Source organism: Pangasianodon hypophthalmus, chromosome 3 (assembly GCF_027358585.1).
Source record: "Pangasianodon hypophthalmus isolate fPanHyp1 chromosome 3, fPanHyp1.pri, whole genome shotgun sequence".
In the NCBI taxonomy this organism is placed as follows: Eukaryota; Metazoa; Chordata; class Actinopteri; order Siluriformes; family Pangasiidae; genus Pangasianodon; species Pangasianodon hypophthalmus.
This window is the reverse complement of record NC_069712.1, coordinates 26,302,621-26,316,475: the sequence shown is the minus strand read 5'-3', so window position 1 is coordinate 26,316,475 and position 13,855 is coordinate 26,302,621. Positions and strand designations below refer to the sequence as shown.

Below are 13,855 nucleotides of genomic sequence, written 5' to 3'. Positions count from 1 at the left end.
CATTATTTTAAACTGCTGCTTACACAAACACTTGAGCAAATTCACTGTTTCTCACAACTGTTGTCTTCCAACAAAAATGGCAAATGACGCATGACGCTGCATGTACCTAAACACGTAACTTTCAGCTTGAGAAACAGAGCCTTATCTAGATGAAGAAGGCCTCCAGACTGACAGACATCTAGTAAGTGAGGTATACAGAGAATCCGTAACCAGTCATTTTGTTGGCAAGTGGCAACACCTCACAAATGTTCCACAATTTAACCTTTTGGGTTTTACTGAGTCATCCAACATACAGGTCTTAAAGAGGCATGTGCTGGAAGGAAATGTTTTTTTTTTTTTTTTTTTTTTTTTTTTTTTAATGTTGTAAAATTATTTTTTAAATAACTTTTTAAAATCTGATGAATGTGCACTTATCAGTGAAACCTCTATAGTCTTGGCCAGGTGTTTTATTTTTAGGGTCATATAAATAAAAATATGATTTCGGCTGATGATTTACAGTTCTGTTTGCTTGACATAAGAGGGACATAAGAACTCTAATGAAACTTTGGACTGACTGATCTTATTAATAACCCAAATTAATATATTGACACTCAGTTGCAGTGTGTGCTTGTCAGTCTCTGCCACCCAAATGACAATTGAAATGAATGAGTAGACTAATCCATAGCTGACTTGAGTTATATTTTAATGCTTGAAGTCACACTCACTAACCATAGCATTGTCTTTTGTTGTGCAACAAGAACAGGAAAATTGTAGTCACTTTGATTCTGTTGTAATCCCCTTTTTTTTTTTTTTTTTTTTTTGAAAAACAGCACAGCAGTACTGCAGTCGATAGTATAGTTTATGGAAATGGAACTTAGCAATATTTGGCTTGTATTAGGTCCTTTTTTTGTTTTTGTTTTTTTTTTTTCAGTTAGCCTAGCCAACATATTTTCTTAAAGCAGAAAACAAATTCATTTAGACCCTAACACGATATATTGTGTGCTTGTGTGTTTTGGTGTGACCTTTAAGGTTGTGAAGGCTCTGGAGCAGGGAGAGCTGAGTGAGACGTTCTCGCTGTGGCAGATGAAGCTCGTGCTGGAGCTCTGTGAGAGCAGAATATTACAGCAGAGGCTGCGGGACACACGCAGGCAAAGCCGTGGTCTGCTGCTAAGTTCTGAGTTCCTGCCCGTCATGAAGACCTCAGCCGACCAGGCGCTAGACCGTTGGCTCTGTGGTAAGAAAAGGCCACACTGAATGGTTTTAGGAAGGGATATATCAATACCGATACTAGTATCAGTCTGATAAACATTTACTCATACACATACTAAAAAAAAAAATAGTACATCCGATATCACATAATACTATCTGAAGTAACCGTAGTGTACGCTGACGCACTAATGAACAGATGACACAAAATGCAAATGATCTAGATGTATTTAACTATTAATGATGGCAATAAAAGCAAAGCAGACTGCAAACTGTGCTCTGTGAAAATATCACTCGGGGGAACAACAGCATCTGATAAACCATCTTAAACATAACACTCATTGCTAGCAGCACACAGCAGTAATCAGTGCTGATGCAAACTCTGGCTAGCAAGAAAAAAATGTCCACAGACAATGCTGAGAGAAAATAACAGCTCTTACCCAGTATATTGTTTTTGGCAATCAGCCACTATGGATCGTTGACAGTGAGGGGTTGCGGTGCAATGAAGACAATGCAAAGTATTTGACTTACGGCTGTACAGAGACGTTTTTCTGAAATGAAACAAAACCTGCACTTCTCCACTTGCGATCTTGCTCGATCCAACGCATGTAGCTAGCTAATGCACTTCATTGAAAGAACTTTTCACTTCATTGTAAAGAACATGCCAAGTAGTCTAAGTGAATGAAAACTCACGTGGGTGCTTATCATGGCTTCTATGTAAACTGGAGAATTATAAACATAGTTAAATAAAATGTTGTATGATGCCTGTGATTGATCAATTCTAATTAGGTCACTCATTTTGGTATTGCTATCAATAAAATACTGATTTTAAAAAATACAATAAAACATGTACTTGTGCTCATACTCATACTTGGTCTGGTATCGATGCATCCCTAGTTTCAGGATCTTTATTTGATTCTTAAAGGGGAAGTTGGCCTTTTCAGTATTTTAAGGACACTTGATTGCACCTGCTTGGTGGTTAGTCGGCAGTAGCTTTTAGCGCCATCGTGTATTTAAATAAGCATAAACTAGCGTACCTCCTCTTTCCACGTAAAAAAACGCACTGAATATTTAGTCTTTAATTTTATGGAAGCAAACTAAAGGCCACCTAAAGCAGAAATCGTAATAGTAATAATGATATGCCTGGCACTTTACTTTCTTCTGTTTTCAGCTTCTCTGTCAAATCCAGTGTGCAGTGTGCAAGACCTCAGCCTAAAAATGCACGTCCTAAATTGTGGAATTCCTTGTGAAAATGAAAGCTCAGATGTCTGAAAGTACAGCAGAGGTCATTTTCTAGCAATGTGTAATGACAGTTCTTAGCAAGTGTGAAGTGTGAAAGAAATGTCTCCTTCTTAGAAATAACATCTGCTTTGAAAGGAAGCAAGCGTATTTTGAATCGGCAGTATTGTGGTAACTCTCCATTTCTCTGACCCTTGATCTTTCATATACAGACAACAGACATGTGCTGCAGGAGTACATTAGCAGGCTGCCTACCAGTGATGATACAGACACCAGCATTCTAGCCTGCTTCTTGATCTATCACTCAATTCCTAGCTTCAGGAAGATGGCCACAACAGACCTTGAGGGTAAAAAGATATTGCTTCTGGTCCTATCTATCTGTTAACCATTTGCATAAGGGATAAAAAGGTAATGCGTGAATGTGAGAGACTTTTTTGAGACTTTCTCCACTGACGTACATCAGTATGTGCTTGTCTTGGTTTTAGTGACTTTGCAGTGTTGATGCAACACACTAATTATTTTTTAGCACATTTCCAGAATAAAAAAGGGAGCAGGAAGATAATACAAAGTGTCTCAGAGTGGAGCTGATCCCTCTATCTATGTCTCTGACTCATATGTTATCATATGTTGATCTGTTTTCTCCTCTTCAGGGTGCTCGTCTTTCCCTGAGCTGCTGTTGAAGTTCAGTCAATTGGGCGTTCCTGTTCGAGGCCTGCTACATCTCAGTCCTTTGCTTTTACACAATGGTGGCTCTACTATATCGCAACACTTTTCCTCTGACCCCCAGAGGTCATGAACCTAATATGCGCCCTTACTGTTTTACAGCAGGGATATCCACATGTCTTCCTAGGGAGACTCCAACACCCAACTAACATAAAATCCTTTCTGGGATATTCAAAAGATGACCCAGGTTTCATGGCAAGGCCTGGCTTAAATAGTAGGTCCTTAGGCTCAAAGATGACCACTGCTGCATTGCGGTTATGTAAATAATTTGTATCCATGTTTGTGTCTGTGATAATGGTGTCAATAAATGATTTGAAATGAGGATTTTTAATGGCTCACACTTTGTCTGTTAAAAAAAAAAAAAAAAAACAGCAAAATGTAAGTTTATGATGCAGTGTTTTTTTTTTTGTTTGTTTGTTTTTTTTTTTTTAAATATATATATATATATATATATATATATATTTGCCAAAACGAGTGATAATCCTGAGCAAATGAACAAGAGCATTCCTGTGCAAATGAAAAACATTTCCCAGCCTGGAAGCACATTGCCAAACACACCCACTCACATTCCTCACTATTTGCATAGCTACATTTCTCAGTTTAAAATAGTGCTCGTCTCACTGTGCTTTGAATACTGATATCTGGCTGTTGTGTCTGCAGTCTCATTCTACTAGGGGATGAAGTGAAAGTTCTGTTCATGCTCAAAGCTATTTTAGATAATCATTTCATTTTATGTGTTTGTGTAAGAAGAGAACATTAGAAGAACTGTTTTCATTCGTTCTTTAATAACTTTAGTGAAGGTTTGGGTCTTTGCATTGTCAGCACACCACTGATAAAAGCACAGAAACTATCAGAGCAGTGCTTCCTGTATAACAGCAAGTGATGTAGCAACACTAAGAGAATGACTGGGCATTAATCTCATGGGTTTATTTAGAAAGTATCTTTATATCTTAAACCCAACATTCGTCAGTATTGTGTCAAGGCGTCATTATTAGTTACTATCCTTTTCTATAGACAGAAAGCAGGCGCATGTGTAGTAATGTGAAATACCACTGAGAGTTAATTAGTCTCTGCTCTGAGTTTCTCAAATTGAGCAAGGCTTCAGTAATGTGCTGTGCCACTCCAGCAACTTGTCATGCTGCAAGAACCGTGTAACCACTGGCATGCTGTATTCAAAAAGCATGTTCTGCAGCATGCTGTTTTTAGATTTCAGCACAACTGGTCAGAATTTTGTTGCATGTTTAAACCTCGAAATGTCTGGTTAGTGCTAGTTTTTTAAGCTCACAGCAGTTCTAGAATTAAAAAAAAAAATCTACAGCCTATCATTATCTAAAACAAAATACAAAGATATTTCTGATGCAGCTAGCTTCAGCCTGGTTTCCTGATGTGGCAAGGGAAAAAAAAAAAAGCATCACTTTAAATGCACTCAAATTTCTGATGAAAATTTGCAAAACCTCAAACCCATTTCTGTTTTGCAGGACCGAATAGGGCTTTTGACTACTGCTCTACTTAGTGTAATTATCAGTCTAGTGAAGGAGGAAATTAGTGTGAGGCAGTTAAAGGATGTCTGGAATGTGAATGAGGATACTATGTTTATTTAAAAAAAAAAATAAATAAATAAATAAATAAAGGTCAGCAACCTGGAAATGGAAATGGAAACCTTCTCACACATGGTGTTATTTTGGCTTGAACTGAACTGAACCGGGACTTCAGACCTTTTAAGAGTAGACATTTATTTCAGATAAAGGAAGTCAGGGTTCATCTGATCTGACTGTATGACTCTGTAGTTATGTTCAGTTGATGTGAATTTGCTTTTCACGCCCTCTTTTCTGCTGTCTTTGAGCATGTGTGAACAGGCTTTCTGAACACAAACTCCTACACACGCCCCAATTCTTTTTCTCACACCTCACCATCCCAAACGTCCCATGGAAAATCAGACTTAATATTCAGCTCAGATGCATTTTTAGCTCTTTTTTTTTCCTTTCCCTCCCTGTTGCCAAAACCAGAACCGCCCAAAACAGTGTGCAGCTGCTTGTGTTTCCTCTAAACACTCATTTAGCTACATAGGCAACACGTACCACTATTAAAGACTAGTTGTTGGCACTTTTCCCAGTAACTAGCGTCTTTTTTTTAATCTACTTCAAGTATTTTTACTTGAAGGAGAAGTAGTAGTCCTTCCATGGCGTGTTGTTTAGAGAGTTGTCGAGGCGTTAACCGCGTTATGGGCTAAACTCCATTCACACAAGCAGGAAGATTTGAATCTGCGGCGAGTCTGACGCTCTGGAGAAGTGGGCGTGGCCAGCCGCGCCGGACAGACTCAACGCAGGCTCCACTCCATGAATGAGTCAAGTCCACGACGAGCCGAAGGGGGAAAGAAACAAATTCAAACTAAAAGAAAAGAGGAAGAGGCTGCTCGATTACTGGCGCAGGAACAGTTTTGTGCAAAGCTCATACGTAAGTCTCAAGTTAGTCATTGTAACCGATGGTCACAATCCGAGGGCTCAGTACTCCACTAGAATAATCGGTAAGTTCCTAAGTATTTGTACACTAAACTCATACTGTCCTGTGTGTGGGGCGAAAAAACCTATAAATATGTGATCAAGTTTTTAGATGATCATTTTTAGCATTTTTTTAAATTATTATTCTTTTCAAATTTATTTTATTTGAGCTCTTTTTTTTCAAATTAGTAGGTAGTCCTGTTATAATTTACATGGTACAGCTTGCAGACAGGTTTGCACATGTGCCAAAGTTCTCAGCCTCTATGCAAGTCTATTAACTGAAGTATATGCACAGACACTCACCTTACCATTATCCTTAGCATTATAGACAAAATTATTGCTGTGCAATTTTATTTTACAAAAAAAAAAAATTATATATATGAATATATGGCTATGTGTATCATAATGAAGAGAATTGCCGAGTTAGGTCACTTTATTCTCATTGGGCGATGATAAGAGGAACTGTGCGGTAAAGCAGGAGAGTGTATCTAACTTCCTCTTCCTTCTATTTCAAAAAGATACAACTACAGAGGAAATGCAAATCAAGTTCAACTATCCATGAAATGATACATGCAGGTATTATTTATTAGAATGTGTGCTGGTTTATTTTCACCAAACTGCTTTATGGGTCAACTCACAGCGTCCTCTTATTTCTCTAGTCAGTGTTAAAATCCATTTTTAGGCCCCGCATGTGCAATAAGCGGGGATCCGCTGCGTGGTTACCGTGTTGAGTCACGTTGTCTTTTCATTTCTTTGCGTCACCATGCCGACAGATAGGGGGCGTGTCCTGTGGGGGCGTGTCTGGTGGGTGTGTTTCGAAAGCACGCGCGCCTCTGTATCCGGGTAGAAAAGAAGCGCCGCATGGCAAGTAACGCAGAAAAGAGCGGTTTTTTTTTTTTTTTTTTTTTTTTTTTTTTTTTTTGTCAAGCTTCACCACATCATCGCCCCGGCGGAAGGCCCTCCATATAGAAATATCTCAACACCTGATCAGCCCAGGATTTGAGTCCTGTACTGTCTGTAGGGTCTATAGGGTGTTTCTCCTGAAATTTGCTTTATACCATTTGCTATTCATTTAATGTACAATAGTGTCATGGGACTTCCTCTCGTCTCCATTCATGTGGTTTGAGTCAAGCGGTGCGTGCGCTACATTCATGAATCTGTGAATTAGAGGGTAATTTCCAGCGCCACCTCAACCTGGCAGATGACAAATAAGTGTAAATGTCCCATATTATTCATACTGAAAGAAGGAACAGGATTAACAGGCAAGATGATATAGCTATTGGTGTTTTTTGTTTCTCCAAAACCCTACATACATGATATAGAAGCATGATAGAATGATTGACTTCATATGAAAAACTATAATGAATTTCCTGGTTTCACACTTGCACTTTTTGACCATATAGTACACAGTTATAGAAGGGATTTATTTATAATCGCACTATCCGGTATCACCCAGATGAGGATGGGTTCCCTTTTTGAGTCTGGTTCCTCTCAAGGTTTCTTCCTCATGTGGTCTCAGGGAGTTTTTCCTTGCCACTGTGACCTCTGGCTTCCTCATTAGGGATAAATTTATACATTTATAAGTTTAAAACTTATATCCTGGATTTATATTCCTGTAAAGCTGCTTTGTGACAATGGCCATTGTTAAAAGTGCTATACAAACAAAATTGAAATGAATTAGCCTATATAAAAGCTTAGTTGTGCTCTTTAAAGACATGTAGGCATTTTTGTGCTGGTTTAAAAGGTTGAATGGAAAGAGATCATACAGTAAATAATATATAATAAGCATAAATAATAAATAACTGTAAATAAACATATACAATGTGAGTAAATATTATGCTTTGAGTACTTAGGTGTGAACATGGGCTGTCTCTCAGTTTGGTGAGTCTCGTTTCCAGTAAATTCTCTTAGTGGCTGCATCAGAAGAGGAAATAGTGACACAAAGTTACATTTGTGAAAGAGGGTTCTGTCTATTGTTCTCTTTTGCATGGTTTTGAAATTACTAGGCTTTAGTGCAGCACTCTGGCCAGCTGGTATGTGCTGACAGACTCTTAATCAAGTTTGTAAATTACTACTATTCATTCAACATCATAGGCAAGTTGTGTCAAGTAAATAACACAATGGTAATACAGTTAAAACATTTCAAACTTTTTTTTTTTAATCAATTTGGTCAAATTGTCAATAGGGAAGCTAAAAAAAATACAGACAGGTTGCCTATAATTACAGTGTCTGTACTCATATGGAAACTATATATTTCAAAGTTAATGTAATCACATAATTAACCAAGTACAGGCCAAACTGGTCTGCCATCTTGGGTTTTAGCAGCTGTTTTCAGTCAGATGATGGTTTATATATTATATATAAAGTTAAAGTAACCAATTTTTGGCTTGCTCTCTGTTCAAGATTTTTTACTATTATTATTATTATTTTTTAAATATGTCAACAAAATACTAGAATAAGTGTTCATGCGTTTTAAACATACAGTATGTGCAAGATTAAGTTAGGTTTTGGTGACACCTGGTGGACATTTAGGGAACTGCAGGATTAGCGTTTTAGCTCCTACTAACAAATACTGTGGTTCTTCAATTGTGGTCCGCGGTTTTATTACATATTTTTTAAGGATATGATGGCGATGAAGATTATAAACTACCACCAACTGGTAGTCTATTGTTTTAGTCCTTGTAGTTACTGATTAGTAGGCCTAATTATAGCCTAACTAAAACCTACCTGAATAGAACAAATCAGTTAAATTCAATCAGGTTACATTATGGCCAGGTATTCCAATGTCTTTCATTTATGAAGTTGATGATTTCGTGATCAAACTAGCATAAACAGTATCAGCTTGGCTCTAATGGTGGTTTTAGCAGAACCAGGAAAAGCAGTGTTTATGTTTAGGCCTACTGTATGTTATAAGATGCAGTGTTACAGCTAAGGGACAGCTAAGGCTCCAATAAAAATATGATTCCTAATATGATATATGCTAATATTTGACTAAAACTTATCTGTGCTGCTATCAAAAGGGGGTCTTTGCATGCAACATGTTTGAGAACCCCATGTTTAATGACTAGCCTGTTAGTCTATAAAGAACACTGGGTGCTCTGGGCCTAATTAAAACGCTATCTGCCAGGTTAGGCTCGTTTGTGGTTCACAGTCCTTTTGTTATTGCAGTCAGTATACAACACATAAAACTTTAATTAAATGTGGTGTGGCATTTGCACGCAGTGATCGTCCTAGGCATACTGAGGATGCTTGTTTACTAATTAATGGCTTAGACGCGTCATAAAACACTTCAAATGAACTAAAAGTTAAAATCAATAGCCTGTCATTTCCTACTAATGACTTCATGATAGCAGCACATGCGCACTTCGCAGTACTTTTAGTGTGAGTAGTATATCCATTAAGTGAGGCGTAGTGCACTGTTAACTCCACTAAAACCGCCGGAAATGTAGTATGGACACTTTTGGCACTAAAAATGGTGGCAGGCTGCAGAAGGGGCTCAGCCACCAGATGGCGCTGCGGTCTCAATTTTGATGAACGGTTGCAGCAACAAGCAAAATTACACTAAACTGTGGAGACAAATTAGGAGCAAACCAGCTTATATTTGTCATTTTGGGTTTTAAAGAGACTGGTTCTTCCTGTGGTGATATTGCTTGCTGATTTCCTTTCCTATGTACAAAACTTTAGTGTTTAATTTGAGACGTCATTAAACTATAGTAGCTTTTCTTGGGTAGATTTTTTTATAGTTGTGGCAGAACATATGCCACTAAAAATGGATGAATTTAGCTATTTTAGTTTTTTTTTTTTTTTTTTTTTTTTTTAATTATCTTGAAACAAACCGGTATAAGGTGGTGAATTGTGGTTTAGCTAAGTGCTATTCGTGTATCAGTTACTGAGTTGTGGGCGTTGCCATAGAAACGAGTTGAAGATGAGCTCTGTAGAGTCATGAAGTAAACAGATGAAGGTATATAATACATCACACAAACAAGCATTGCGGTTAGTTAAGGTTTTTTTCCTTTCATTTTTTAAGTGTACACTGGTCTTTTGCGGACATGACAGCTGACAAATTTGTTAACACTCATGTTGAGATGAATAGGAATAGCCTTTTTGTTTGTTTGTTTGTTTTTAAAGAGAAACTACAATACAAACTATTGTATCTAGCTGGTATCTAGAGGGTTAAAGTTATGGGTTGTTGCATTGTCATTATAATTGTGTCCACAAGGTGGCAGCATACACAACACAAACAGACGCCGAATAGGGCTTCATAGTTCTAGCTTTTAGGATTTTAAGAGAGCTTTTATAGACGTGTAACGTGTGAATTTGAAACTATCAAGTCTATCAAAATGTACATTTATTATTTTAGACTTGCATAGTGAAAAAAGTGCAAAGATCAGTGAGTTAAACCAGACCAGTGAGAAGATGTTTCAGCCCATAGCTTTCTTCAGTGCTCACCTAACAAACAACAGTTCATCTCTTTCACAAACATATAACTGAAGATTGACACCTGAGCTTAATCAAAAGGAAATCCTGAAGTTACAGAGCTCAGTTCCAGAAAATATAGTATGGAAATACACCACAAAAAAAAAACACAAAATCTACACCACAAACTTACAAAAAACAAACAAACAAAAAAGATCAACATGAACAATCCATCTCTTCATTCAAGCTATTAGAAGTTAAAGAGTTTAGCTCAAAAATCCAAACCCCCCTCCAATGAGGAAGGACCCTCTCAATGCCCAAACACTTAACAGATCAAATTAAAGGCCTTTGGACTACAGCTGACAATTTCTTACTGAAAACATGTTTCCCAAAACAGGTCCTGGGCTTACTAAAGTGAAAGTCTGCTGCCTTATACGCCTAAACCCTTGAGTGCCATCTCATTTTCAAAATTACTGCGAATATTGTGGTATGCTAATATTGTGCTTAGCTGTCACCCAGCCTAACGTAAAATTTTAAAGATGGCAGTTTGCAGGTTTCTCAGAATTTAACCAGCATGTTAAAATCAGTTGCATGACCAGCAGGGAGAAAGGTCAAAACTTTGGCTTTGCCTCTTGACCTTAATTATATCATTAATCTATTTTTTGCTATGTAATTGCAACAAATACATAAAAAAGCCTTTGATTAGTCACAGCAGAAGCAACCTGTGAAAAGATGAGTTAACCTGCCTTTCAAGGCACCGAGATCTAGTTCTGAACATATGTCATCACAACAGTGTTTTGTATCTACAGTGTCCAGTCATTTTGTTGTCACTCATGCAGGCACAAAGGTTGTCTCTTAAGCTCCTGTAAACCTGCTTAGTCATTCCATCGTAACAGCCTGCAGCAAATGAACCCTGGACTTACTGATCAATGTGCCCTATGAGGATGACACTTCGCTGTGACCTCTATGTGGGAAAAGTGTAAGTCATTGTAGTGGCATTTAATGAATATTGATAGTCCTTAGAGGTGCTCTGTAGCGGAGAGAGACTTTGTGTATGTGAGACGCTGAGTGGAACTCATGATGGGCCCCTCTAGGGTTTCCCATTCCCCAGAGGATGCGTGTAATGGGAGAATATTGATTAGTGTTTTTGTGTGTGTCGTTCCTCCAAGGAGTTTGATCCAGTGAGAAAACACCTGCACTTCTTTCTCACAGGGTTTAGTAGAAGAAGGAGGGGTAAGGTACCCTGCTGTGTGTGTGTGTGTGTGTGTGTGTGTGAGAGTGGGTGAGTGTGTTGATTGTCACACTTGCCTGAAATGTGAACTCACTGTTTTGAGAATAGTAACATGTAGTACATTTTGATGTGCCCATGTCATGGATGTTATTGTTAAATGGAATTTTCCATTCAAGACAAAAAAAAAAAAAAAATCCGTCCACTATGTGGGTGGTTCCAGCCACCAAAAACTACCACAACTCTCTGGTGGACATATAGTACAATCTCTTTACTTAATGGTGCAAATTAGGTCTTTTTTCCCCCCATACATCCACTGCTATTAGAGCATCTAGATTACTTCCAAGTGTCCTAAAGCTTCAACCCCAATATGTGTGGAGGAGTCGAGAGGGCGACTGTCTTTGCATGTCTTAGCATGGTAAAAAGCAGTGTGCGTCGTGTATCCACCAATATTTAAACTACATTTACATTTAAACTACCTCATTTCCCCAGTTGTAGTCTCTTTAACCTCTACCACAGCCATAATTCACTTCTGTATGTAGTGAGGCAGTATGCCATAGGGTTTGCCTGTGGATCTCTGTTGTGCAAGTCTTTTCAGCAGCTGGTGTGAGAGGAGTGATGAGAAGCTGGGGATGTGCAGGATCCTCGAATGCTAAAGATTCTGTGATCCCATTCATGTCCTGAAAAGGTGGCCTGTTTGTGGGTCTTATTAAGTGTCTTATAGATATATTTTTTGCCTCACTCACTTCTTCTACTTCTACAGTTTTTTTGTTCTACTTGTTACAGGAAGTTCATAACCAAAGGTTTAGGCTGTGTCATTGGAGTTTTGTCATCATGGCCTTTTATATGAAACATCCAATTCTGTGTGCATGTGTGTGCGTGCGTACGTGTGTGTGTATGCACTTTATCTCTAATGTCACTGATGAAATTTCAGATGTCAAAACAGTTTCAACATCTGATATTAGACCAAAGGAACAGGAAAGCCACTTGCAAGCCTATTTTATTCAAAGAGTAACTCAACTGTAAACCTATTCATACAAAATGCTATTGATAAATTCCCTTTAAATACTAGTGAACTGTCCGATAATACATGTATTATTTTAATCATTGCTTTATTCAGAGTCAGCTCATAGACTTCATCTATAAGCTGAAAAGTGGTTCAGCTGTATCCCCTCCTCAATCTGCAACACAATAGAGGCGATTCAGTTCTTTATTACGCATGAGTAATTCACAGTTGTTAGTTGTTGATGCTCCCAACTATGTTTCAGACTGCAGCAGACCTGTATATCAATCCTCTCTTTATTATTCTGTCAGTTAGACTGAATGTAGGTCAGAATTAAATCCTAATGACACAGCCCTGCATTGAACTGGAATCCGGGGTGTGTTCCTGTCTCCTGCCCAGTGCAGCTGGGACAGACTCCAGATCCACTGTGACCCTGACCAGGATAAAGCGCTTACTGAAACGGATTGAGTGAGTGAGACATGGCAATAAACTTGCAACTCTTAGACCATATAATTCTAATATGTCCTGGATCTTATACGATGTTGACACTGTTTCACTGAGCAGATAATAATCATAACATTCTTATTTCTGACACAAGTTTTACTGTAGTGACTGTTGCAGGTTGTCCAGAATTGCCAAGACACATTTTCAAAAAAAATACAAAAAAAAACCAAGTAAACCTGCATGCAAACTCTCAGTATTATAACTTCTAGTAAAATGATGCAAGCACAGGAATACAAACGGTGACAGCAAAGGCAATTTCTGGTCACCCATTATGCCCTGCCTTTAAACACGTTTGTCATTTTATCTACTGTGCATTTTTAAAATGCTGAAAAGGCAGAGATGAACTTTGGTCTACTCTTTAAAGACATCTATGCTGAGCAAAGGTCCAAACCTGAACAGTTACATCAGTTAAAGTAAAGGCACTGTACAACTAATGACTATCCATCCATCCATTTTCCATACTGCTTATCCTACACAGGGTCACGGGGTAGGGGTGCCAACCCATCACAGAGCACAATCACACACATTCACACACCCATTCACACTCTATGGACAATTTGGAAGAGCCAGTCAGCCTACAGTGCATGTCTTTGGACTGGGAGGAGGAAACCGGAGTACACGGAGGAAACAACTAATGACTAAATGACTAATGAATTGTAAATTTAAAAAAAATAAAAAATAGAAGAGGCACAGCAAATGTGAACTGTCAGTCTGCGACAACCTCAGTGTGGCGATTTCAAAACACCCTTAAGCTTAAGGACAGCGAGTCAAGAGAAAGCAGGCGCTTCAAACATCTAGGGATAGTATATTATATCATTTTAATAACATATTTTGCTTCCCAAATTTGATATCTAATGAAATGATAGTTCCGATTTTTCACAAAGCGATTTAGGTTTAGGCTGCCTGGCTTCAAAAATGTGAAAATAAGACTGACTAATTCCTGAGCACTCAGTTTAGAAACAACAGCCACAACAGAGCCAGTAAAAGCATCTCTAGGCAGCTGTGAATTGACTGTAACAGAAATCTGACTAACAGACTGAGAGTGACTACCCGACATTC

General features: G+C 38.2%; 1 protein-coding gene and 1 long non-coding RNA gene across 3 annotated transcripts in view; both read left to right on the top strand.

Moving 5' to 3' along the window:
• anapc1 (anaphase promoting complex subunit 1) overlaps positions 1–3,469 on the top strand; it is a 44,098-nt gene extending 40,629 nt beyond the window's left edge. For both annotated transcript variants that reach the window (XM_034302838.2, XM_026939278.3), the window contains exons 46-48: positions 1,009–1,213; positions 2,637–2,771; positions 3,075–3,469. In XM_034302838.2, coding sequence (XP_034158729.2) covers positions 1,009–1,213; positions 2,637–2,771; positions 3,075–3,220 — 486 coding nt within the window. In that variant the 3' untranslated portion in view covers positions 3,221–3,469. The remainder of the gene's footprint in view (positions 1–1,008; positions 1,214–2,636; positions 2,772–3,074) is intronic.
• Positions 3,470–4,394: 925 nt separating this feature from the next.
• The window catches only part of LOC128318024 (uncharacterized), a 32,634-nt gene continuing 23,173 nt past the window's right edge, over positions 4,395–13,855 (top strand). The window contains exon 1 of the long non-coding RNA XR_008301460.1: positions 4,395–5,671. This is a non-coding gene — a long non-coding RNA (uncharacterized LOC128318024). The remainder of the gene's footprint in view (positions 5,672–13,855) is intronic.